At 38.1% G+C, this 23,907-nt stretch overlaps 2 protein-coding genes across 2 annotated transcripts in view; one reads left to right on the plus strand and one right to left on the minus strand.

Moving 5' to 3' along the window:
- Positions 1-23,907, minus strand: part of LOC136676503 (ras GTPase-activating-like protein IQGAP2) — a 66,306-nt gene that overhangs the window by 4,977 nt on the left and 37,422 nt on the right. The window contains exons 12-32 of the mRNA XM_066653583.1: positions 23,101-23,261; positions 21,987-22,153; positions 21,318-21,442; positions 21,062-21,225; positions 14,244-14,334; positions 13,569-13,736; positions 12,610-12,752; positions 11,846-12,016; positions 11,572-11,655; positions 10,201-10,272; positions 9,764-9,833; positions 9,316-9,524; positions 9,009-9,161; positions 8,384-8,547; positions 7,960-8,184; positions 7,507-7,647; positions 6,883-6,967; positions 6,487-6,719; positions 4,668-4,800; positions 1,511-1,613; positions 1,070-1,211 (exon numbers count right to left, since the gene is read on the minus strand). Coding sequence (XP_066509680.1) covers positions 1,070-1,211; positions 1,511-1,613; positions 4,668-4,800; positions 6,487-6,719; positions 6,883-6,967; positions 7,507-7,647; positions 7,960-8,184; positions 8,384-8,547; positions 9,009-9,161; positions 9,316-9,524; positions 9,764-9,833; positions 10,201-10,272; positions 11,572-11,655; positions 11,846-12,016; positions 12,610-12,752; positions 13,569-13,736; positions 14,244-14,334; positions 21,062-21,225; positions 21,318-21,442; positions 21,987-22,153; positions 23,101-23,261 — 3,004 coding nt within the window. The remainder of the gene's footprint in view (positions 1-1,069; positions 1,212-1,510; positions 1,614-4,667; positions 4,801-6,486; positions 6,720-6,882; positions 6,968-7,506; positions 7,648-7,959; positions 8,185-8,383; positions 8,548-9,008; positions 9,162-9,315; positions 9,525-9,763; positions 9,834-10,200; positions 10,273-11,571; positions 11,656-11,845; positions 12,017-12,609; positions 12,753-13,568; positions 13,737-14,243; positions 14,335-21,061; positions 21,226-21,317; positions 21,443-21,986; positions 22,154-23,100; positions 23,262-23,907) is intronic.
- LOC136676506 (proteinase-activated receptor 3-like) lies at positions 17,319-19,968 on the plus strand. Its single transcript, XM_066653590.1, has one exon. It carries the CDS (start codon positions 17,364-17,366, stop codon positions 18,267-18,269), a length of 906 nt encoding a protein of 301 aa, XP_066509687.1. The 5' UTR covers positions 17,319-17,363; the 3' UTR covers positions 18,270-19,968.

Here is a 23,907-nt window from a genome sequence, read left to right on the forward strand (position 1 = left end):
TAAGCTGTAGTTTAAGGAGTACCTCCATTGTATTTCTTTGTACATCTTTATTTCAGCTACTTTAAGTTTCACCCATTGTGAACACAAACACAAAATAGACTGCTCCAGAGCTTCCAGTTTCATTGTGTCCATTTTTATATCAATTTTGGATGCGTTAAGGTCACCCAGTGCCAAGCACCTGCTAGAGGTGTGTAATGCGTCCTAGCACTGGGCTCTAAGGCAGCGGAGCTGTGTTCTCTGGAGTGACTGAGCTTAATCCGATAAGTCTGGGATGAATCGCTGTGGCTGTTGGATCCAGAACTAATCATCCAACATCATTACTTGACTTTACTAATGCTCCTGTGGCCTCACAAATATTCTAAAGTCTTTTCTGCAGAGTAGAGACTGTTGCATGAGGTGGGTGTATATAAAGGTTTGGCAAAATAGTGGACCTTGTTTTGGGTCTTAATTCATCAGGCAGCAAAAGACAGGCATTTCCTTCCTAAAAGATAATTGATGGGAACTTTTCTAGTAGAATTAGATCTGACGTGTGTAATTTAATTACAAAACAAAGAATGAGGTTAAAGTACACCACTTCCCACTGTGGCATGGGTCCAATAGTTTATTTGGCAATGACGAATGTTCCATATAGTGCCACCTGGTTGGTTCTGACTCCTGGTGATTATATGGAAAATGATTCTTAAAAATATTCTTCTGTTTGGGTCTTCAGACATCTTAAGAACTTGCTTCTCTTGATTGTATCACGTTGCTGAACATCATCTTCCTCTTTTAGTACACTAACTGTTTCTGGCACCATTTCCGTGAACCAGTTCTTGTAATTTGTGTAAAGTTGACATATTACAGCCTGTAATCGTCAGGGGTCCTATTTGCTACTCAAGATACGCTGATTACGGTCATTATCAGATGATGCAAATTTATGCCAGTTTTCCTGGACATATTGAAAATGCACTGTAAACTGATTGAAATGAAGGAAATGAATTTGAACTAATTTTAATCACATCCACTATCCAAACAAAAGACAACAGTTCATATTTGCACCAAAAATGTCAGCAAAGCCAGCGTGACTTACTTCATCATCAGCCCCTTTGTGTCTTTGTCATCACCATCCAGCAGCTCAAACTTGTTGGTGAGTGTGAGGGAGACCTCAGTTTTGGACAGTTGACTCAGTGTGCTTTCTTTGTTAGGGTCGTTTGGATCCACAATACCTTCACCTGCATATAGAAAGAGGTTGGTCCGTGTGTTTACTCAACAACAACATCACAACTGTGTCTTAGAGCACAGTTTTTCCAGCTTGACAAAACCCACTTTGGCAAAGAAAAAGTGCTAGATAACAAGCTGATGAGTTCATCGATCCATAAAGTGGGAAAAGTAAACACCAAAATGTGTACAAGGGGTTCTCCAGGGCAGGGATTTGTTCTTAGTGAATTTTAATTGAATACACACTCCAAAAAAAGAGCAAGCTTTGATGTTTGGAAATTATTAAACCTTTGAATATGTAGATTTATTTTACCAAGCAGTGACTCCATATCAGGAACATCTCCCAGGTCCTCCAAAAGCTCGTGAAGAAGGTCACTGGGGTCTGGCGCTATGGCCTCCTTATGCTCCAGCACAAGCTGACGGACAAACATGAATATGACTCATAAGATACATTACATCAAAGACGTTAGGACACACCTAATAAACCTACTGTGTTGAATCTGGTGTGTTTGTGCAGGGAAATCTTTCATTCATTCATTATCTGTAACCCTTATCCAGTTCAGGGTCGTGGTGGGCCCAGAGCCTACCTGCCCCCCACCCTGGAAGGGGCACCAGTCCTTCACAGGGCAACACACACTCACACATTCACACCTACGGACACTTTGGAGCCACCAATCCACCTACCAACGTGTGTTTTTGGACCATGGGAAGAAACCGGAGCACCCGGAGGAAGGAAATCACTAATTTAATAATTAACAATAAAAATAATAATATACATCATTATTCAGAGTTAGAACTTGTATATTTAAAGTGAGCTGAACTGCAAAGATGTAAACTTAGCAAGTGAAATCATCTTACTTCTAGTCAGTTTTCCATTTCTAGAGAATTTGATGACTTTTTTTCTTTAAACAAATTATAATGAAGACACTTTCTCTATATAAAATCCCATAAACATGTGCAGTTGTCTAGGTTGAATAATTGTACTAAAATTGTATGGTTTTCGTACTCACACTTATGGGAAATTAGCTTGTATGGGGCTAGATTTAAAATGTTCTATTTGTGGAGGGTTAAACAAGCCTGCAGTGCTACCACTACCACAACACTGTGGTGTCTTCAACAATAGCACAGATCATAGGTACAGCATGTTCCTTTTTCACTGTTTTCCAAAGTGATTAAAAACAGATCTAGAACTGAACGGCTCTGACAGCATGTGCTGAAGGCCATTATCTCTGTTAGCAGTGGGTAAGCGTGTGGAGGAGAGCCAACACAAAGGCCAGTCTTCAGCACTTCGCAGAGTCCTGCTACTAACCCAGGCCACTCCACCCTGTATTCTGCACTGTTTAAAAACTCCCCCAGCAAAACAGCAGTGGGCAAAGGGGGGGTAGGCTCTCGCTGACCTATCCCATAAATCACTGCCACTGCTCATCTCCACCTACGTGCACATTCACAGCAGCAACATGGAGACTTCACTCTCAGGACTTCTGTGCTAACTGGCCAAGTTATTAGTGTTATCATACTTACCTTGTCCAAGGAAAAATGTATAGGGATTTCCCCCTATACTCCTTCTCTGTTTTTCTGAGCATATGTGGTGACAAAAAAAGTATGCAAACCTAAAGGGGAGTACAGCTGTATGACTTTTCATGGATAACAGCATGTCATATAGTGTAACATGCATGAACATCTATTTGAGATGTTTGAGCCACTTTGAACAACACTGATGTAGGATGCAGCATGCAAGGACACATAGCTGTTTGTTTATTGGTTTGTCTATAGCGCCAGATCAAATCTAAATTAGCAAACTATTTTTTTTTACTGAACTATTGCTTTAAACTGCAACTTTAAAAAGATGGCTATATTCTCACTTAGTATATGTAGAACGGACTTAAGCATGTCTTTCTCATTATTTTTCTATATATTCAGTATGGCTGTCTGTCAGCCATACTTTTTTGCAGCGTAACGGTCTTGGCTGTGGTTGTGTTTGGTTGCTAAGGCAGTTGATGTGCTTAGCAAGTGGACTGGGCATGAGAAGGGTTCACTCTTCACTGTTTCCAAGACATCAGCCTGTTGTTATCCAGGTTGCATGATGCAAATACAGTGTGCTGAAACTCCTGGGACAAGCACAGCAGCCTTTACAGACTCATGGCTGAGCAGCACAACAGTGTATTCCACTTAAAAGCACTCTATACATTTTTAATAGATCATACCATGAAAATGAATGAAATAATTTTAGTGTTTTAAGTACCATTTACTGAAAATGTCTTTTGTTGCTCCTTAAGATAAAATAAGCAAAGCCTTTTGCATGTTGTATGAATTTACTGCAGGTAGTGTTGCAGTTACACAGCTCCAAGGACCTGGAGGTTGTGGGTTCGTTTCCCGCTCCGGGTGACTGTCTGTGAGGAGTGTGGTGTGTTCTCCCTGTGTCTGCGTGGGTTTCTTCCAGGTGCTCCGGTTTCCTCCCACAGTCCAAAAACACACGTTGGTAGGTGGATTGGTGACTCAAAAGTGTCCGTAGGTGTGAGTGAATGTGTGTGTGTGTGTGTTTCTGTGTTGCCCTGTGAAGGACTGGCGCCCCCTCTAGGGTGTATACCCGCCTTGCGCCCAATGATTCCAGATAGGCTCTGGGCCCCAACGCAAGCCTGAACTGGATAAGGGTTACAGATAATGAATTAATGAATGAATGAATGACTTTACTGCACTGCACCCTGGCTTACTGGGATTAATGGACTAAAGAACACTGTCAATGTCTTTAATAATAGTGGCCTGTGCTTTGTTCACTCTTAAAGTAGCACTAGGTAAGATGTGGGTAATTTGCTCCTGGGGATCCCCCTAGTACCACTTTCACAGCTCTGTATTGAAATCAGTGGGGAGGGGAGGGCAAGGGTTTCCTACCCTCCACCAAAAGTTACATAGTGCAGTTTCTGCAGTGCTGAGCCTGGAGTAGCAGCAACAGAGGCTCTATTCTACCAAGCACAGCTTCAGATTTAGAAGAAGCTGTAATTCTAAGGTAAAATGATTATGTAGTGTTCCTTTAAACATCACTTAATCGAGTTGATTTGAGATCAGATAAAAACTACAGTACACTTATCTGTTTCTAATTCTTATGTAATTAGACCAATAGTTTTAAAAATAACAAACCTATATATTTCCATCTACTTCCCTTTTCTTCTTAAAAAACTTTCATACAGAATGGACACAAAGGTACATTAAATGATTTAGTGCCAAAAATGTGCTGGCAGAGCGTCTGAATCACTCTCACTAGCTAGACAGAATACAAGCACAGGACATCATGTCCATTCTTCACACACATCTAGTTAATGAACGCTGCTGGTAGTGACTGTGTCTGTAGGCTTTCTGTAGCAAACTGACTCATACGGAGTCATGGTCACGTATAAACCCTCCAGCTCACTAATGCTGATCATCACAGAATGACTCTGTGAAATGCTCATATTATTGTGTTAGTCAACGCTTACTGAATGAGTGTTGATGATCTCCTCAATGGAGATGTAGATGACAGGCTTGCTGAGCGTCACCATGTCAGAGTACTCGTCCACGTTGAACTTCTCCTCTGGTGCAGGGACGTCACATGCAGCCTGGAGGAACAGCCTGCAAGAATAACAAATCCTAGTTGTTGAACTGAATAAATTCAGTACTGATAAAGTCAGACACCAGCTTTGTGTTCATTTAATTTCTAGCAAACACCCATTACATACAGGCTATTCATTTCATATGTAAGAAAACTAACATTCTACTCAAACACACCTCAACCATTTTACAAAGGATTTGTGAAATGGCACCTTGAGATATTTCTAAGGAAATCAATGAGTCTTGAACTTTGGAAATATTTACCAGAGGCGTGAAATATCACTGCAGATTCTTTCTAAAAACTGAAAGAAAGTCGCTGTGATAAAAAGGTGGATGCCATAGAACATTTATATAAAGCACACCATTGTACACTAGAGAGGGTTTGTGGAAACCCTTCTTTGGGTAATCTAGCTGACAACAAGCATGTTGTTGAATTAGTTGTGGGTAAATTGAGTTCAGTGTCAGTGACATTAAATCACTGTTTGTTGTCACACTTAAAAGATTATTTTATTTCCTATATTCAGCATAAACAGAGAGAGGTGAAAAAGAAAGGTCCTGAAGTTGGGGATTTCCAGCATGTGTGACTCAAACAGCAGGAGAGGGAGCAGTGATAGTAATAAGTGAGGGCGGTGTCCTGTGAAATCACTTTTCCTTTAATACAGCACACACACACACACACTTCTCCTCTTTGCTGATGCCACACATCAACACAAAACCAATTCATTTCTTTTCACCTCAGTTTCCACTTCTGATGAACCTTTGCTGACCAGCGGGTCACCAGCATTGAGAACGGCTGTCCCACACTTCCTTAGCTCACATAGACTTCTCAGAAATGCCCACAACGGTTGCACAATCGCACATATATTGTTTCTGGAAATTAGAGTTAGTCAAAGCTTTCTGTAATTGTTAAAGAAGCTGTTTTCTATCTGTACTCAAATATGTGAAGTCATATATGAACAGGCATAGTTTTAAAGCCTGTATCTTGGTTTTCTATTAAATTAAATTAATCTGGCTGCTCAATTTACAAACTATTTCTTATGAATATCTTCTGAAAGTCTAATAAACTTTGCTGTATTGTAGAATGGGCAATCTTAAATGGGGAAAGGTTACGTAACCTTTATTCTGACCAGTAACAAGGCTAACTTGGCTCTCTTCATGTCATACTGAGCCTAAAGCTGCCCATCACTCCGGGCGTGTGTGCTCACTGCCCTTGTTTTCACTGGTGTGTGTATGTGTGTGTGTTTCACTGAAGGACTTGGGTTAAATGCAGAGAACAAATTCCTCTGTGTGCAAGCACTGTGGCCAATAAAGTGATTCTAATTCTAATTCTCATAAGAGACTCTGTATAAACTCTGCATATAAACTCCTGAATAAACTCTGCATTTATTCCATGTCTCACACCGAGTAAAACAAGCTCAGTAAATGATCCATTTGCTCCAAGCCTCACAGGACATTTCAGATTGATGTTGTGTCTGTAAATGGGCTGAGAACTTGATTATATAGTGTTTTATAATATATCTGCTTTGTGTTTTCTATTTAAACTTTGCTGAATGCTTCACACAACACCCATGTTTAGTGTTATAATACATATATAATATATAAACATATTAAAAACTATTTTAATATATCATGCTTTTCACAGGGTTTTCAGAAGATTAACCTAATCCAGTCTTTGACTTAAACCTCTTAAGTATGCTGTCTTCTTACCTAAATTTCTGGTAAGTGGCAGAGATGTAACTGTTCATGGAATTGAGGTGGTCACTTCTGTCTTCAAACAGTTTGTTAGCGGCAGCATGCTGCAGCATCTTAGCCACGGAGCCCAGGTTCCTGCGCTGGTCAGAATGCAGCTGACCTCCGGCAGTCATGTCTATAATGTCAAAGCCGTCTGGAGCCACTATGGCTGGGTTCATGTACCGGTAATAAAGCAAGTTCCCTACAATCTGTTTCAAAATTAAACACAAAGAAAGAACAGCTTCATTGCAGGGACCAAAAAAATGAGCCCCAGGGTTTGGGGCGCTATGATTCAGGATGATTTTTAAGCAACAAACACTGTATCTAGTTAATGACAGATGAGAAACTCTATTGAAATATTTCATATCTGACCTTTAGTAGATCATCTTCAGAAGCATCAGGGAATTTTTCATGAAGTGTATCCTTCAGAACCTTAGCCATGTATCTCATGCCATAGCTAAATGAAAAAATAATAACCATCAGTGTACAATTAAAATGTAATAGGTGAGCTTTTTATAGATTTGCCAATGCCATATACATGATAAAGACAAGTCCAAACATTGGGCTTGTCTAGATACATAAATGTATATAAGGTCTTCCTCCTGGTTTTAAGTCATTTAACTTAATTCACATTAGGACTTGTTAAAGCTGTATTGTTAGAGCTGCAAGTTTTAGTCAATAGATGTCTGCGCTGTGTACACTGCATGGTTTTCCATAAAACTCTCACAGATCTGTGGCTTTACTTTTCTGATCTGCTAAGGAAAGTAGTAAAAATCCGGTTTAACCTTTTTTAAACTGAAGTGATCCTGTGAACCTCAGTCTAGTTTTCAGCTCTAGCAAAACAACACTGCGCTCTAGTGGAGAATGAACACTAAACCTTTACAGATAATCATCGGAAAACAAGTCTTTCAGTGAATCAATGGAAAACATATCAAACGAGTGCAATATCAAATGCCCAAAACAGCATGTGTCTGGCTGACAGCTTCTAACACTTACGGGATGGTGTCCAGTGATGACGTGATGGAATTTAGCACTTTGTCTGTGACGGAGCGCAGTGTCTGATTGGATGTTTCCAGCCTGGCCCTCACTTCCTCATGAGATAAAGCCTGTTCTGGTGTGACCTCATAGGGTAGTTTACTGAGCAAACAAACAAACAAACAAACAAAAAGAAAGAAACAATAGAAAAGAAACAATTAATATAACAGCATTCACACCACCACAGACATACTTTTTTTTACTCATCTTATTAAACTGTGTTTGCTAAAGCAAATTATTTATTTAGTGATTTTTAAACAGTATTAATATGTATGATATAATTTTCAGTACCGGTCAAGTATCAGCTTTAATTTCTAAATATACACATATAGATCAAAATGACGTTAAATATAAATATATAAAGTGCCTGGGTATTTGATCACAATGTTAAAACAGTTGAGTGCCAGCACCCACCTTGCCTCTCCAGTAGCTGTCTCCAGCTGGTTAACCCAGGCTTTGTAGATGTCTACTGGGTTAGTGTTAATGCACAGGCTTCTGTCTTCAATGATTTCTTTGACCACTGGAGAGAGCAGCTGCCTCAAAGCGTTCTGTCCTCGAGCTCCACGGTTAAAGCTGACTACCATCTTAATGACTGTAGGGTTCCCTGTGACTATGTCCTGGACCTGGTCCACTTTTGACCTGCCAGTAACAACAATTAAACAATTAAAAGAGCTGTGTGTTATTTCTGTCTGACTGGCATGTTACTGAAAGTAAGAGAAAATGAACTAAGCATAATCTGTTATTTTCATTTGGCAAATTAATTTAAAATATATTGGGAACTTCATATCACTTCCTAAATTGTACATGATAAAATGATAAAAATCATGTGTTTTCTCACTTGATCTCCTCCCGGAGGGCTGACTCAAAGAGCTTGAGCAGCAGGTACTCCTCTCGCTGGTTAGAAGCGTAGTTATACAGCGTGAAAATCACTGTGTCCATGAACTTGGTAGACTTGTTCTGAGGCATCTGAAAGATGAGCTTGGCCAGATATGAAGGATTTGTCTGTTTCAACAATAACAAGACAATGTAAGTATTTACACCAAATATTTTGAGATTTTTTTGGTATTAGGGTACGTATTTGTTTTATTTTTAGTTTTGGGTGTTTTGTTTTTGATTTAGGATGATTTTAAAAATGTTTGTCTTATTTTGATTATTACTGCTTTTGCTTGGACTGCAGAAAAACTAGTGACCACTTTGTGGAACACAATGGGGATCAAAATAAAGAAGTCCTTTACAAAAGCCTGAGAGCACATTTTAATTTAAATGTTACTACACATACTAAAATGGAGTCTAGATAAAATCAAATGTGTACTCCTATTTTCACTGTAGTGTAAATTTACAAACCAAAACTCCTATAAGGATTTATTAACTCCTAGGATTTATTACAATTACTTCAATTAAGAATTAATTAGTTTAAAAACTATGTGACCAAAACCATTTAAATCTTTTAGTCAAATCCTTACTTGTAGTAGGTAGAAGAGATGTTGGTAAGCCTCCAGTCTTTTCCTTTTCTCTTTACTCAGACCCTTGATGCCCTGCTTGTCACCCATGGCCAGATCCTCTTTGTTCATTTTGTTCTTTTTTGTCTTCATTTTCTTACTGAGTGACACCACGTCCTGTTGGAATAGTGCAGGAAATAGTTTCCTATTCAGTCAAATTCCTCTGAATGTATAGATAGGACTTAAACGTCTAAATATTTCTCTACTTAGAAATGCAAATATTATTTCACAGGGTTAGGGTATCACAGGGAATAAATTCCAATTTCACAACCTGAAGTGTGATCCTGTTTTTCACCAACAGGCCAATTTTAATATCCATCAGGTTCAGGTCCTTCTCCATTTGTTGATTGGCACGGATCTTAGTTACTACTTCCTCTCTGAGCTGTGTCATTTCCTGTTCCTCTTGCAAATCTAGGCTGCTCTGTTCCAGCAGGTGGGCAAACTTGCGGACCACAGAGAGAGGAGGGTCTTGAGCACCAGCTACAACACACATCAATAAAGATAATTTAAAAATAATCAAAAGCTAAATTAATATCAATGATGCCCCCTTGTGGACAATCTCAGCCTGCTAAATACAAGTGAGTGAATTTGTGAGTCAGCTGGTTTGTAAAAGCATAAATAAAAGCACATATATATATATATATATATATATATATATATATATATATATATATATATATATATATACACACACACACCACTTGGCTCTCTTTACTTACTCAGAGTTTTGTAATCATCTCTGGCTTTGTTTGCCTTAAAAAAAGCTTGAATCTTCACTATCTCATTTTCCTAGAGATAAAAAGGTAAATGTTAATATTCCTATTTAATCTTCTGAATTTTTATCATAAACCTTCAATATGTACTTTAAAAACCTCACAATATGCAACAATCAACCATACAATTATGACCACCTCCTTGTTTCTACACTCACTGTCCATTCTCTGAGTTCAACTGACAATAGAGGAGCACTTTGTAGTTTTATAATTACAGACTATTGTCCCATTTCTTGCTCTTTATACTTTCTTTCCCAAATTCACCATGTTCTTCAATGGTCATAACAGGACGCCACTGTTGTGAGTGTTAAAACAAGGAAGTGATCATAATGTTATGGTTGATCAGTGTAAATATTAAATTATATAAATTCTGGATCACTTACATGGTCTTTGAAATACTGTAGTCTCTTTGTGTATGCTTGCCTGGCTCTCCACATTTTCACCATGGACTGTAACTGATTTATGAACACGACATTGCATTATTATAAATACAACCACAATTTAATGTTTATTTAATGTTCAAACTGATCAACTTTATTGTTTTTTGCAAATATTCTCTCATTTTCAATTTGAGGCCTGCAACACGTTCCAAAAGAGTTGGGGCAGGGGCAACAAAAGACTGGGAAAGTTGAGGAATGCTCAAAAAAACACCTGTTTGGAACATTCAAAGCTGACATCATTCTGAAAACCATTGTCAATGAACACAGTTTGTCGCTCCATCTACAAGTGCAAGTTAAAACTCTTCCAATGCAAAGCGAAAGCCATATATCAACAACAAGCTTCTCTGGGCCCGAGCTCATCTGAGATGGACACAAAGTGGAAAAGTGTCCTGTGGTCTGACGAGTTCACATTTCAAATAGTTTTTGGAAGTCATGAACATCGTATCCTCCATCCAAAGAGGAAAAGACTGTCCAGATTGTTATCAGCGCAAAGTTCAAAAGCCAGCATCTCTTATGGTATGTGGGTGTGTTAGAGCCCATGGCATGGGTATCTTGCACATCTGTGAAGGCACCATTAATGCTGAAAGGTACATACAGGTTTTGGAGCAACATATGCTGCCATCCATGCAACATCTTTTTCAGGGACGTCCTGCTTATTTCAGCAAGACAATGCCACGCCACAATCTGCACGTGTTACAACAGTGTGGCTTCGTAGTAAAAGAGTGCGGGTGCTAGACTGGCCTGCCTGAAGTCCAGACCTGTCTCCCATTGAAAGTGTGTGGTGCATTATGAAGCAAAAAAATACAACAACGGAGACCCCAACGAAGACAATAAAGTTTACCCATTTGAACATTAAATATCTTGTCTTTGTAGCGTATTCAATTAAATATAGGTTGAAACGGATTTGCAAATAATCATATTCTGTTTATATATTTTGGTATAATTCGTATAATTTATTTTTGTTTTAGACAACATCCCAGCTTCATTGGAATTGGGGTTGAACAAACAGATAAAAGCCAATAAATTACGCGTTAAACTGGTTACCGCTGACAATTCTCACAAAATAACCTAGAGTGTTGTTTAATTTACAAACAAATTAAATTGTGTACTCAGCAACAGCTAATGCATTTTATGTTGAGGTAACACAATCTGTATATATTAACTCTACTTATATTGAATGAACAGTAAACATTTGGCACCATTAAATTATGTTTATAAAATAACTATGAGATTTGTAGTACTGATGCAGTAAAAATTTGATTTACATTTTTATCTGAAAACATGTTTCTAAAACTACATTATACTGAAAACTACCTTTATCACACTCTGGACATTGCTTTGGAAGGTGTGTAGTCTGTCTTTGTAGGCTCTCCTCTGTTTATAGCCCTTCCAGGATGCCTGCACATATGGGTTAAAACAAGCCATAGATGATATACAAATATTAACTGTCAACTTTTCTGTAAAAACATATACAGAAAAGCCATTATTATAATTATAAACCATTAAATAATTTTAATAGTTATAAATATAATAAAAATAGTACAGTGAAAAATGTGTTATAAAGTGTATTCTGCATGATTTCAATTACCTGTAATTTGATTACGCTTGGCTCTTGTTGTGTTAAATATGCCAACCTCTCACTGTACGCTTTTCTCTGCAGATAGCCACGAGTTTGTGCTTGTAGCTGGATGATGAGTGGCTCATTGGCCAACCACATCTGTTCTCGGTTATACTCCCCTGTCACACTGCTCACAACACCCTGCGATATATAATAAAAATCATGAGTTAATATTGCTCTGGGAAACTGGCCTTTGTAAACACTCCAAACTGTTTTTGGACAAATGCTTCTTGTGAAATTGAAGGTGTTGATAGGGAAATCATCCCCTTTTCTAGTTACAACCTGGGCTCTTCTAGGAAGATTTACACTTGATGTTTACACCAGAAGAACATTTCTGTGACGATTTGACAGTTTTCAGGTACTGATGTTGAATGATTAGTCCTAGACTACAAATGCCACTTCCACATCTCAATTTTGGATGGCGTTTCTTTATAGCAAAGAAAGCATTTTCACTGCTCATCAAAACAGGGCTGGCCGATTCACACCATGCAAGCCTACACTTGCTATTGGCATGGTGATTTTAAGGTCATGTCTAGAGTCCAATTTCAAATTATGCTCTTCTGTGGAGCATAGTGCAAGTTGTGTGTGGACTACAGATGTCCATATACACAATGGGGCACCTCATTAACTATAATGGATGTTTATGCATGAAACTGTATTTCATTCTATGTCATGTTTAAAAAAATCTTACATTTTCTGATGGCATATAGAAGTCCTACTGTAATAGCATCTACCTGAATGTCTTCTTTTGTGAGCTGTGTGCTGTCATGTACGAAGTCTTCAGGTTCTACCCATGTCCCTTCTTTGGTTTCCAGGTTGTAGAAATAGTCATACTTGTCCTTGATTCTGTGCTTCACCCACAAACTTCCAACATTCCCTGGGAAGGAGGCAAGAGAACCATGTACAGAGTTGTATTGTTGTAATGTTCAGCACAATGCAATTGCCAGAAAAAAATCACAGAATTATTTCTGGTATATATATATTATTATTTATAAATAAAATGATATACAGGAGGTCCTCGGGTTACGTCAGTCTAGAGTTACGATGTTTCGTGGTAACGACACATCTCCCATTTACTGTATAAAGCCTTATTTCGACTAAAGTGGTTTTGCGTCGTAAACGTCGTAACGTGAACTTCGCGTTTGGTGTGCGCGACGGAAGAATACACGGTTACGCGGCTCGGGACCGAGGAGGATAGGTGTTAGGATAGGATAAGTGCTTACAGTATGTTATTTACGTACAGTATGTACGTATGTTCCAACTTACACCAAAAATCAGTTTACGACGCGACGTAGGAACGGATCAACGTCGTAAGTTGAGGACCCCCTGTATATCCATATAACAACATAGCAACTTTGCATTTTACTATTGTTCCAGTTTAAATAAAATCCATTTAAGGGTTAAATAATGCATACAATTACATTTATGAATTTTTTTTTATAAGATCAGTTCTCATGAGATGAAGTATCAAATTGCTTGGTAAGCCCTGAAAGAACCAGTTTAGGCCACAGAGAAAAGGCCCCCACTGTGGGCGAGGTTAAAATAGGTGTAGTACAGTGTCTTTGATACATGCAGTCTATCAGGGTCTGTATAATGGCGGCTTCATAAGGTAAAGAAGAATCACTGGTGAAAAAGAGTGATTGCTCCCTTACAATTTCTCATTTTAACTCTATAGTAAAATGAAGACACTTACCTTGCTGTGTGTGTTGATCCTGTAGCTGTGAGAGTCCCGTTTGGTAGATATTTCTACATTCATTCAGGACTCCTCTCAGTCCAGCATTAGGGTTCTGTAGAGTGATCAGAGTTTCCTCCGCATCTCCTGCAGATATTGCTTTGTTAATGTCCGCTACTGCCTCAGACACTTCAAAGAGACACAGCAGAGTTAGTTTAGAGTCATAAATTATTAACAGTTAGCAGTCAATTATTATTATCAATGATAACTATATCATAATGAATTTCAGCATTCTAATTATTCTTCACATGCAGCTCATTCAAAATAAGAGCTCCTAAACTTTTAATCTATGTTAGAAAATACAGAGGAGGTATGATATTATGACTTTAATTGGGTACTAAGGTATTGTTTGCAGTCTCATTTATGAAATGAATGTCTAATATATAAACATTACATTACATTTTATTATTCAAAATATTAGCTGCCTTTTAGGCCCTTCAAATTTTCATGGGAATCAGCCCCACATTTTTTATATCAGTGAGGCCCTAATAAAAATACAACTTAAATAAATCAATCGCAAGATTCACAAGATTAAATGGAGGTTTCAAATAGCCAAACACAGTAGTGATTTAGAAACTAATATATAAATTAATATATTACATAGTCTCCATCATATCCTTTAAGATGTAGCCTTACATTTGAGAGCATCCTCCTGGTCCTGGTTTGCAGAATGGATTGCCTCCTGGATCTGATCCAGCCACAGTACTGCAGACTCATCACCTGATTTCTGCAAGAAAATAAAAAGCAATTCTGAGTTAATCAAAGAATTAACACACACACACAGCTATGTATATACTTATATACACTCCAGGTAGCAGAGCTCAGGTAAACAGAACACACAAAAAAATGTTTCCTTATTTTTAAAGTTTCTGGTTGTAACTCATGCAACAATGTCATTCTGAAAGTGTCCCAAAAGAGATTTTATTACGTCCCTTGGGCTAATTTTCCGGGCCCCAGAGCAGTGGTGTCTGGAGCCCTGCCCTGTGGGTGTCATTCATTGGAGTCACGGCGCAGGTCTGACTGGCTGAATAGCCTCAAGTGTGATATGTAAAAACACATGTGTTTAGTCTGGTACTTTCCTGGAACTCTAAAACTGAACTGTAATGACTGGAAGTGTTACACCATTTAAAACACAATTTAAAAAAAAATTAAATAGCTCTGAATACTTTATCACAGGGGTGGACAATCTTATCCGCAAAGGGCCGGTATGGCTGCTGGTTTTTGTTTTAACCAAACAGGAGGTCACATGATCGGTTGTTTTACTGAGACCAACTAAATAAAGGACTGAAGTCAGGTGTGCTCTTGCCTGAATGGGCTAAAATCCAGCAGCCACACCGGCCCTTTGTGGATAAGATTTCCCACCCCTGGTTTATCAGGTCCAGCCTATTCGTAACCCCTTGCATATCTAAATTGGACGAATACACTTTTCACTTCTCAAACTTGAGAAGAGGTTTATGTAGAGCTTCAGAAAAATACTCGCTGAGCAAAACTTTTAACATTGATCATAACTAATTCTAACAAATTATAAGAAGATTAAATATACACAAATAGACATATTCTGTGAGGAGTTTAGTGTGTTCTCCTCGTGTCTGCGTGGGTTTCCTCTGGGTGCTCCGGTTTCCTCCCACGGTTGGTAGGTGGACTGGCAAAAGTGTTCGTAGGTGTGACTGTGAGAGTGAATGTGTGTGTGTGCGTTGCCCTGTGAAGGACTGGCGCCCCCTCCAGGGTGTATTCCGGGTAGGCTCCGGACCCCCCCACAACCCTGAACTAGATAAGCGGTTACAGACAATGAATGAATGAATGAAAATAGATATATTTCACTACAAGGATTTATATTTAATGAAATTGACTTATTCCACTGTTAGATCATTTGGTTTGTTTCAAACATCATTTCCTGAGATAAGAACATTTCTCCAAATTAGCCAGCATTATCAGTCAGTATGTTTATCCAGATAAGATTACTTTAAACAAGTAAAATGTATAGTTTTTTTTATACTAAACGTAAGATGATATCAAGTGGCAAACCTTGAAATATCAAGTTTTATTCTTGAAATATCTTGGGCCGATTTACACACAATTACAACATCCCAGTCGGATAAGCATGTTAGTGAAAAGGAAACTGAAATAATCTGATACAGATGCCTCTCCCCTTCTGAGAAACCACAAGCATAGTCTGAGACTAGATCATCACCTATTTTTATTCTCTGCATAATATGACAAGCATAGAGCATCAAAAAGTAGAGGTCATTGAGGGGTGGGAGAGAAAAAAAACTACTGTAATTTTCACTCTGTTTACAGGGTAGCATTGTTCAAATGATGTAGAAAAACCAAATGGGGATAAATGCAGTTAATGAACAGAAATTAGTTCAAAAAACCTCAAAGACTTTCCTGTTCATTCATGTTTTCAACAGAAAACTTGGAAGAGTAATTGACTAGATGTGAGCTATGATTAATACAGTGACAAAAAGAAAAATGTAAAAAATTTAAATAAACACATCTAATAAAATATAACTGAGAATAAGAAGAACAAGAACAAGAACTAGAACAAACATGTAACTGGGAAAAGGAATGAACCACTTAACAGTGATCTCCACCCACAATGTTAATATGCTTCCTGACATGTTTAACACAGAGAGCAAAGAATTCAGAGCCCACTGACGACAAGCCTCAACAGGAAACAGGACAATCTACAAAGACTGCTATACCATACGGATTACTTGACCTTCACAAGACGTCTTTGGCATTTTCTTTATTCTTTCATTATTTTAATAACATCCTGGACCAGGATTATGGTTTCTTCCAAGAGAAAAATAATGTTTTATGGACAACTCTGAACACTAAGGAATAAAGAGGAGACAAAGATGTACAAACTTCTCCTGGTGCTCACGTATGTGTTGTTTGTACTCTCTGAGTCACTTCATGCCAGACGTAAGTCATTTACTTTTTTTTTTTTTTTAATCACCTACTTTTTTAAAAAATCACCCCCCCCCTTAAAAGAAATTCATTTTTTTAGAAGAAAAAAACTAAATTATTTCATTATTATAAAAAGTAAATAGTTAGCAAGAACCTAAACTGAGAAAAAACAAAACAACAATTAAACAATTCTTAGTAGGTATTAGCAATGATAGAAAAATCATATAGATACTGCCAGATCTTTTTTTTTTTTATGTTATCAGTATCTGACAGATGTTTAAATTTGCCTGATATCACACACCTACATTCCTAACATAAGTTCACTCACACCTACGGACACTTTTGAGCCGCCAATCCACCTACAACATGTATTATGGGATTGTGGCAGGAAACCGGAGCACCTAGAGGAAACCATACCAACACAGCGAAAACACACCAAATTCCTCACTGACAGTCACCCAGAGTGGGACTCGAACCCACAACCTCCAGGTCCCTGGAGCTGTGTGATTGCGACACTAACCTGCTTTATAGCATTATAGCATAATCATAAAAAAAATCATAAAACCTCACAGTTCAAAAATAATACATCCCTAGTTAGTCATATAAAAAAATATATTAATTTAATATTAGATAATGGTGTTTGAATTCTTGGGTAATTCCTGTATGTGTTTCATTTCAACAGATAATAAAACCAAAGTCAAAAATGGAAGTCATCCAGATTTTCATCCAAAAACAATCAATGGAGAAAGAAAAAATAATGTATCAGTTTACAATATTTCTCAAGATTCCATCTCTCATGTTCTCATAATTCCATCTCCACCGAACATCTCCAGCAGTTATGGGATGAACTACACCACTGGGATCCTCAGCACCAGGATCATTCCAGCTGCTTATCTATTTGCTGTTCTGGTAGGAATCCCTTTAAACTGCCTGGTGCTGGCCTGTCTCACCGGTAAAACCAGGAGCTTATCAAGCGCAATCCTCTATTTAAGTCTTGCTGTTTCAGACCTTCTCCTGTTGCTGTCCCTTACTCTGAAAATTCACTACCATCTAAATGGCAACGACTGGATCTTTGGGGAAGTTGCCTGTAAACTGGTTACTGCTTGTTTTTATGGTAACATTTACTGTTCCATTCATGCCCACATGTGTATTAGTGTGCTGCGCTATTTGGCTGTGGTCCATCCGTTCCTCTACAGGGGCCTTTCCAAGAGGTCTTGCACTATTTGGGCTAGCCTGACTGTATGGGTGGTTTTTGCTACAGCCATGGCACCAGAACTCCTTGTTCGCCAAAGCTACTACATTGCCAACGTGGGCATCACCACATGCCATGATGTCCTGCCTTATAAAGAGAAGGAGTACAACCTCTTCATACCCTATAGACTGTCCCTTATTTGTCTAGGATTCATATTTCCATTTGGAGTTATTACATTCGCCTATGGATCGATTGTTTACCAGTTAAGGAGATCTTGCTGTGATTGGTCACATTACATCAAGGCAAGCACATTAGTGTTTGCAATCTTTTTAATGTGTTTCACTCCGTCAAACACAATCCACTTAATACACTATGTGAGAATGTACATAAGCTTTCAGGATGAATTCTATACTTACTTCAGCATAGCTGTATGTCTCTGCTGCTTTCACAGCTGTCTGGACCCCTTCCTCTCTTACTTTATCACAAAGACTACAAACTCCAGAGTGGAGTTTATCTCCTTAGCAAACATGTCCCCAAGAGCTTCAGCTACTGCCTAAATCAAAGGTGTCATGGGAAACGGGGTGTTTTGTTATCCTCAAGGAACTATGGCTGTTCTCCTTTGTCTAAAAAAGCCCAACAATGGTTAACGGATGTTATTGTTACACACCAGTACATCACTTGGAAAAAAGTGGCCATTAGTAAAGAAGAGCAACTTTATGTGTCTTGTTGAGGTGGCATTTTATACTTGTGTATATCTGTATTAATGAGCTGTAGCATCAAGTCATTCACAACGCCATACTGATTCAAATTCTGGAATAAACACTGCACTCTTCAGAATGTTTACACAATTACAGTAAATGGCCACATCTACGGATCTGGGGGGGAACTGCTGCTCTCTGTGGTTTGTTTACATTCAGAATCTTAACATGTTCAGAGTGGAACAGTATGATAAGGAAAAACAGACTGTTTATATATGGCTGACGTTCAACCCATTTGTACATTTTTATTCACTGTTTGAATGTGAATTGTTTAGTTTTGTAACACTTTTGGTATGTCTTGACTTTCATGTAGTTAGTAGTCTATATCACCTACCAACAGAGCAGGGATACATCGATATCCCCATTTCCTTTCATGCTTTTTTCTTTGGTTTTTTTTTTTGTTTGTTTGTTTGTTTGTTTTTTACATTTGGAGGTCTTTTTGCTGTCTTAACAACTCTAGATACCGTTTCTCTACTGTGAGCAGAGAAGGTCTAGCATATAAGCATACTGGACAGAGATCCTTTTATTTGTTATTATTATTTATTTTTGTATTAAAATCTTGAATATAGTTGAAAAAACAGTTATTGAGACAGGAATTCGCTGTCAGAAAAATTGTGACTGTGTTTGTACCTTGTGCTTCTGTCACTAAACACTCTGAACAATCATTTTGTTTTGTTTTTTGTAAATGAGACTGCTAAAGTGATTACTAGCATTGCTTACTTACAGAGGTTGAACATGCTGTAACAAATATTAAGGTGCTTGGCTTGTTAAGAGCGTCCCAGACAAATTTGACTTTAACCCGAGACATAAATCATCCTGGAACATGAACAGACAAGGCAGAGGAGCATTCTCCTTTATCAGGGATACAGCAAGGAAAAGTTCATTTAAGGCTGAGGTGCCCTTGAGCAAGGCACCTAACCCGCAAAACTGCTCCCTGGTGGCCGAGGTGGTTGGCAGCCCCCTGCTCTGGTTGTGTGTGTTTTCACTGCCCCTAGTGTTTGTGAACAATTGCTCACTAGTGTGTGTTTGTGTGTTCACTACCACGGTTGGGTCAAATGCAGAGAAGTACTTTTCCTAAGGGGATCAATAAATGTATTTCTTCTTCTTCTTCTAAAGGTTATTAAAATGTTTTTAGGGTGTGTTCGTGTCTCGCGGCCAATGACCCAGGGTAGGCTCCACACCTACAGCTGCCCTGAACAGTATGACATGGTTAAAGAAAACGAACGAATTAATTAATTAATTGATTAATTAATTAAATAATTAAATACATAATACAGTGAAACCTTGGCTTATGAGAGAATCAGTAAACAAATTTATTGAGATACAGGCTGTCACTCTGATTTTTTGCTTTTGATGTGAGCCAAGATATGAGTTACGAGGTTACGCCACCCGCCACTAGGTAGCCCAGTGAGCATTCAGTTCACTTGGTTATCTTGCTGTGCAAGCATCTCTGTTGTATCGCTGTTTTTGTAGCACTGTAGCATTAAGTGTGTATAGAGTAAGTTAAGTTAACTCCGCCAACCTCCTCCACCATCTTCATCTGATCTTCAAGGTAAATACACTTAATAGAACTAGTTATTTCTCTACATTCTCTTTTATTCATTCACTCATTCATTCATTGTCTGTAACCGCTTATCCAATTCTGGGCCTACCCACAAACATTGGGCACAAGGCAGGAACACACCCTGGACTGTCACACACACACACATTATATATATATATATATATATATATATATATATATATATATATATATACACACACTTTTGAGTCACCAACTGCCTACCTACATGTGTTTTTTGGACCGTGGGAGGAAACTGGAAAACCCGGAAGAAATTGGAACACCCGGAGGATACCCACACGGACACAGGGAGGACACACCAAACTCCTCACAGACAGTCACCCGGAGCAGGACTTGAACCCACAACCTCCAGGACCCTGGAGCTGTGTGACTGTGACACTACCTAGTGTACCACCGTGCTGTTAATCCTCTTTTATTATGTTTTTTATATATATATATATATATATATATATATATATATATATATATATATATATATATATATATATATATATATATATATATACACATTATTCGTTATTTAAAATAAATGTTTCTTATTTAAAAACACATTAAAAAATTGACGTTTTTTTGTGGGGCTGGGATGGATTAATAGCATTTTAACTCATATTAATGGGGAAATTTAATTTGATATATGAGCAAACTGAGTTACGAGCTCAGTCACAGAACGAATTAAGCTCGTAAATCAAGGTATCACTGTACATTCATATTAGTGATAAACTAAAGTTATTGAACTGCAGTGTTTCTCTGGCATTATATTTATGGCATTTGGCAGACCCTCTTATACAGAGCAATTCAAACTATATTCTGTGATATTACAAATTCAGGCCAGTGTAGTCTTAGGGGTTTTTATTGGTAAAACATGGGGATTCTGCCTGAGCTGAGAATAAAAGCCTAGGTAATGCTATGCTAAGTCTACACCAATCACAACGCAGCACAAAAAGGTCAGGTCAAATCTGAAATAGGAATAATGATTAGATAGACATATTACAGGCGAATATGCCAGTACCTTGCAGATAAGTTCTTTGGTGTGTAGCAGTGCATCATGGTAGTGTTTGGCTGTGTCTGGATTAACTCCCTGTATTTTGGCTGTGGGAAGGAGCAGAGCAGCGAGAGTTTTCTCTGGATCTCCGGAGTTCAGGGCCTCATTGATCTCAGCAATGGCAATGACCCCTGCAGAGAAGTGCACCAGAAATTAACACATTGTATCCAGGGTCTTATTCAAGTATATAAAACAAAACACACAACAATAGAGAAACCCTTACGTTCATGCTCCTCGTTAACTTGAAAGTTGACAGAATCAATGCATTTCTGAACGTCATTCCATGAGAGGAACTCCTGTCCACGAGCAAGAGATTCTGCTCTAAGGCTTATTAACGTGTCTGCATATCTGTAAAGGGAAAAAAGGGGATACCTTCCCATTATTGAACTGGACTGATGAAATTCAGTCCAGATGCAGTTCAGCACTTCTAATCTGAACAACACTGGCCCAAGCTCTATTTACCTTCAGTGACTTAAGCCCTATTTGGACAAGGTAAGTTGTACATCTGGAGATGGATTAATGTAAATAGTATCAGAGAATATCTGGATTCAGTACTGTCTGTGAGTCACATGGTCTGTAAATATTCCAGTACCATTTACCTACTATAAAATGAGTCAAAGACTGCTCTATGGAGTGACACTTCAGTTTCAGCTTACTAGTATAGTGATATCAGTTATAGTGATTCATGTTAGAATCATCCTCATGTCTTCAACCATGACAGGTTTTTGTGTGACAGCACCATGTTAGTCATGTAGCCACCCCCATCTTGGTCATTTATAAATTACCCTTCGAAATCAGCCATAAGTGTTACAGAAATGCAATTCTGAAACACTAATCCCAAACAGGGCTAAGTAAGTGGGATGTGTTTACCAGGCTCCTGTTTCCCCATTACCTCTGAATGTTGTCATGGTCGATGTTGCTGAAACGTAGAGGAGAGTCACAAAGCTGCTCAGTGACCGCCACAGAGTCCTTGGTGTCAAGCACCTCATTTAACACAACTACTGCCGACAACATCTCCACCGCAACACACAGCTCTTCATGGCTCAGGCCTGCCTTTTTCTGAGACACAAACCATTATCAATATGGCAGTCAGAAATCAAGCAAATATTGAAAGAGAAATCAAGAGTTTAGAATTCAATGCAATAGTAATTAATTTTCCAATAAACCTTCACTTAAACTGAAATTTGATTTTAAAAATGAAAGAACCAAACCTGAATTAATATTTATTTACAGTCAATCATATAAATAATTAATATAATTAAAAACATTCTTATATACACTTACAGCCTGGCAAAAGGGCTACTCAAGAAAAGGAGAGGATTTAAGAGGAAATATATAAAGGAAAAATTTTAAACATTTGATGTATTAGATTCATTTTAATCTGTCAAAAACCAATTAGATTTGTTTATTGGCTCAAGTATTACTAAATACTGACTGACATGAGGGTTGTTTATAGCAACATAATTATTGTCTATAATACATTTATGAATATGTCAGATTCCAATTATTAAATTTGCATCGAAATTAGCTACATTTGTATCACAATACATTTCCTAGTTACAGTCAATACAATATAATTCCAACATTGATATGAACAACATAAAAGCTACAAAACAAATGCAAAGAACAAACAAGAAATATGACATAACAATCAAGCATAAACCTCTTGGCTTTGTCGATATTAATATTTTTAAACAGACTTTAAAATTGAGTGCAATTAACCAACAGAAGTGCCCTATAACGAACATCAATCTGTGACAGATGCTGTAAATAAAGAATATTAATTTTTTTTTTAAATGTGTTTAAAAATCATATAAATCATATAATTGTTACTGAAACAATTTATGGTGTGGTATATACTGATATGGAATTATTGTCCAGCCCTAGTGCTTAGTTAATATATTCATTATTGTATCTGTTCTTTCATCCGTTCCATCCTCATGATTTTATTTTTGTTTAAAATTTTGACTTAAGATATCTGACCAGCTGTGATTCTTAGAGCTGACCTGAGAGCCGTTCTGAAGGCTGAAGAGTTCAGACTGGTACAGATTGGCAGCGTTGGGGTAGACGATGGGCAGCTGGGCCTCAGGATTCAGGAGTTCATCTACGGTTTCTTCTGGCACACCACGACGTATTGCAGCATTGATAGCATCCACAGCATCTGCCTCTGTGTTAATGACACACATTGCATTAATTAATGATGGATCATAGATGGATCACATTAATCAGTTCAGTATTCTGTCAACATTTTAACATTTTAATTTTCTTCTTTTTAAGATATCATATTCACCTTTACCACCTTAAGTATCAGTGGAAGGAAAACAAGATCAGATATTTACTAGTAGCAGGCTTAATGTTTTCAGTGGTAAAATATATGGCCAAGTTTGTGGATATATTCAGGCATGTATTGTACATACGAAGAACCATTTACCTAAAAGATAATTTGACATTTTGCTTTATTATTAATTATATAACGCAGTTATTCATTATTTTTATTAATTAATTCATTCTTGAATTGTCTGTAACTGCCTGTCCAGGTCAGGTTCACGGTGAGTCTGAAGCCTACCCGTAATCACTGGGTGCAAGTCAGAAACACACCCTGGAGGGGGCGCAAGTCCTTCACAGGGCGACAAACACGCACACACATTCACTCTCACTCACACCTACGGACACTTTAGAGTCGCCAATCCACCTACCAACCACCTGGAGGAAACCCACGCAGACACAGGGAGAACACACCACACTCCTCACAGACAGTCACCTGGAGCGGGACTCGAACCCACAACCTCCAGGTCCCTGGAGCTGTGTGACAC

Source organism: Hoplias malabaricus, chromosome X2 (genome assembly GCF_029633855.1).
Source record: "Hoplias malabaricus isolate fHopMal1 chromosome X2, fHopMal1.hap1, whole genome shotgun sequence".
Lineage (NCBI taxonomy): Eukaryota > Metazoa > Chordata > Actinopteri > Characiformes > Erythrinidae > Hoplias > Hoplias malabaricus.

What these genes read in the sequence shown, in the direction of transcription:
- LOC136676506 (XM_066653590.1), top strand. Translation starts at nt 17,364, where the DNA reads ATGAACTACACCACTGGGATCCTCAGCACCAGGATCATTCCAGCTGCT.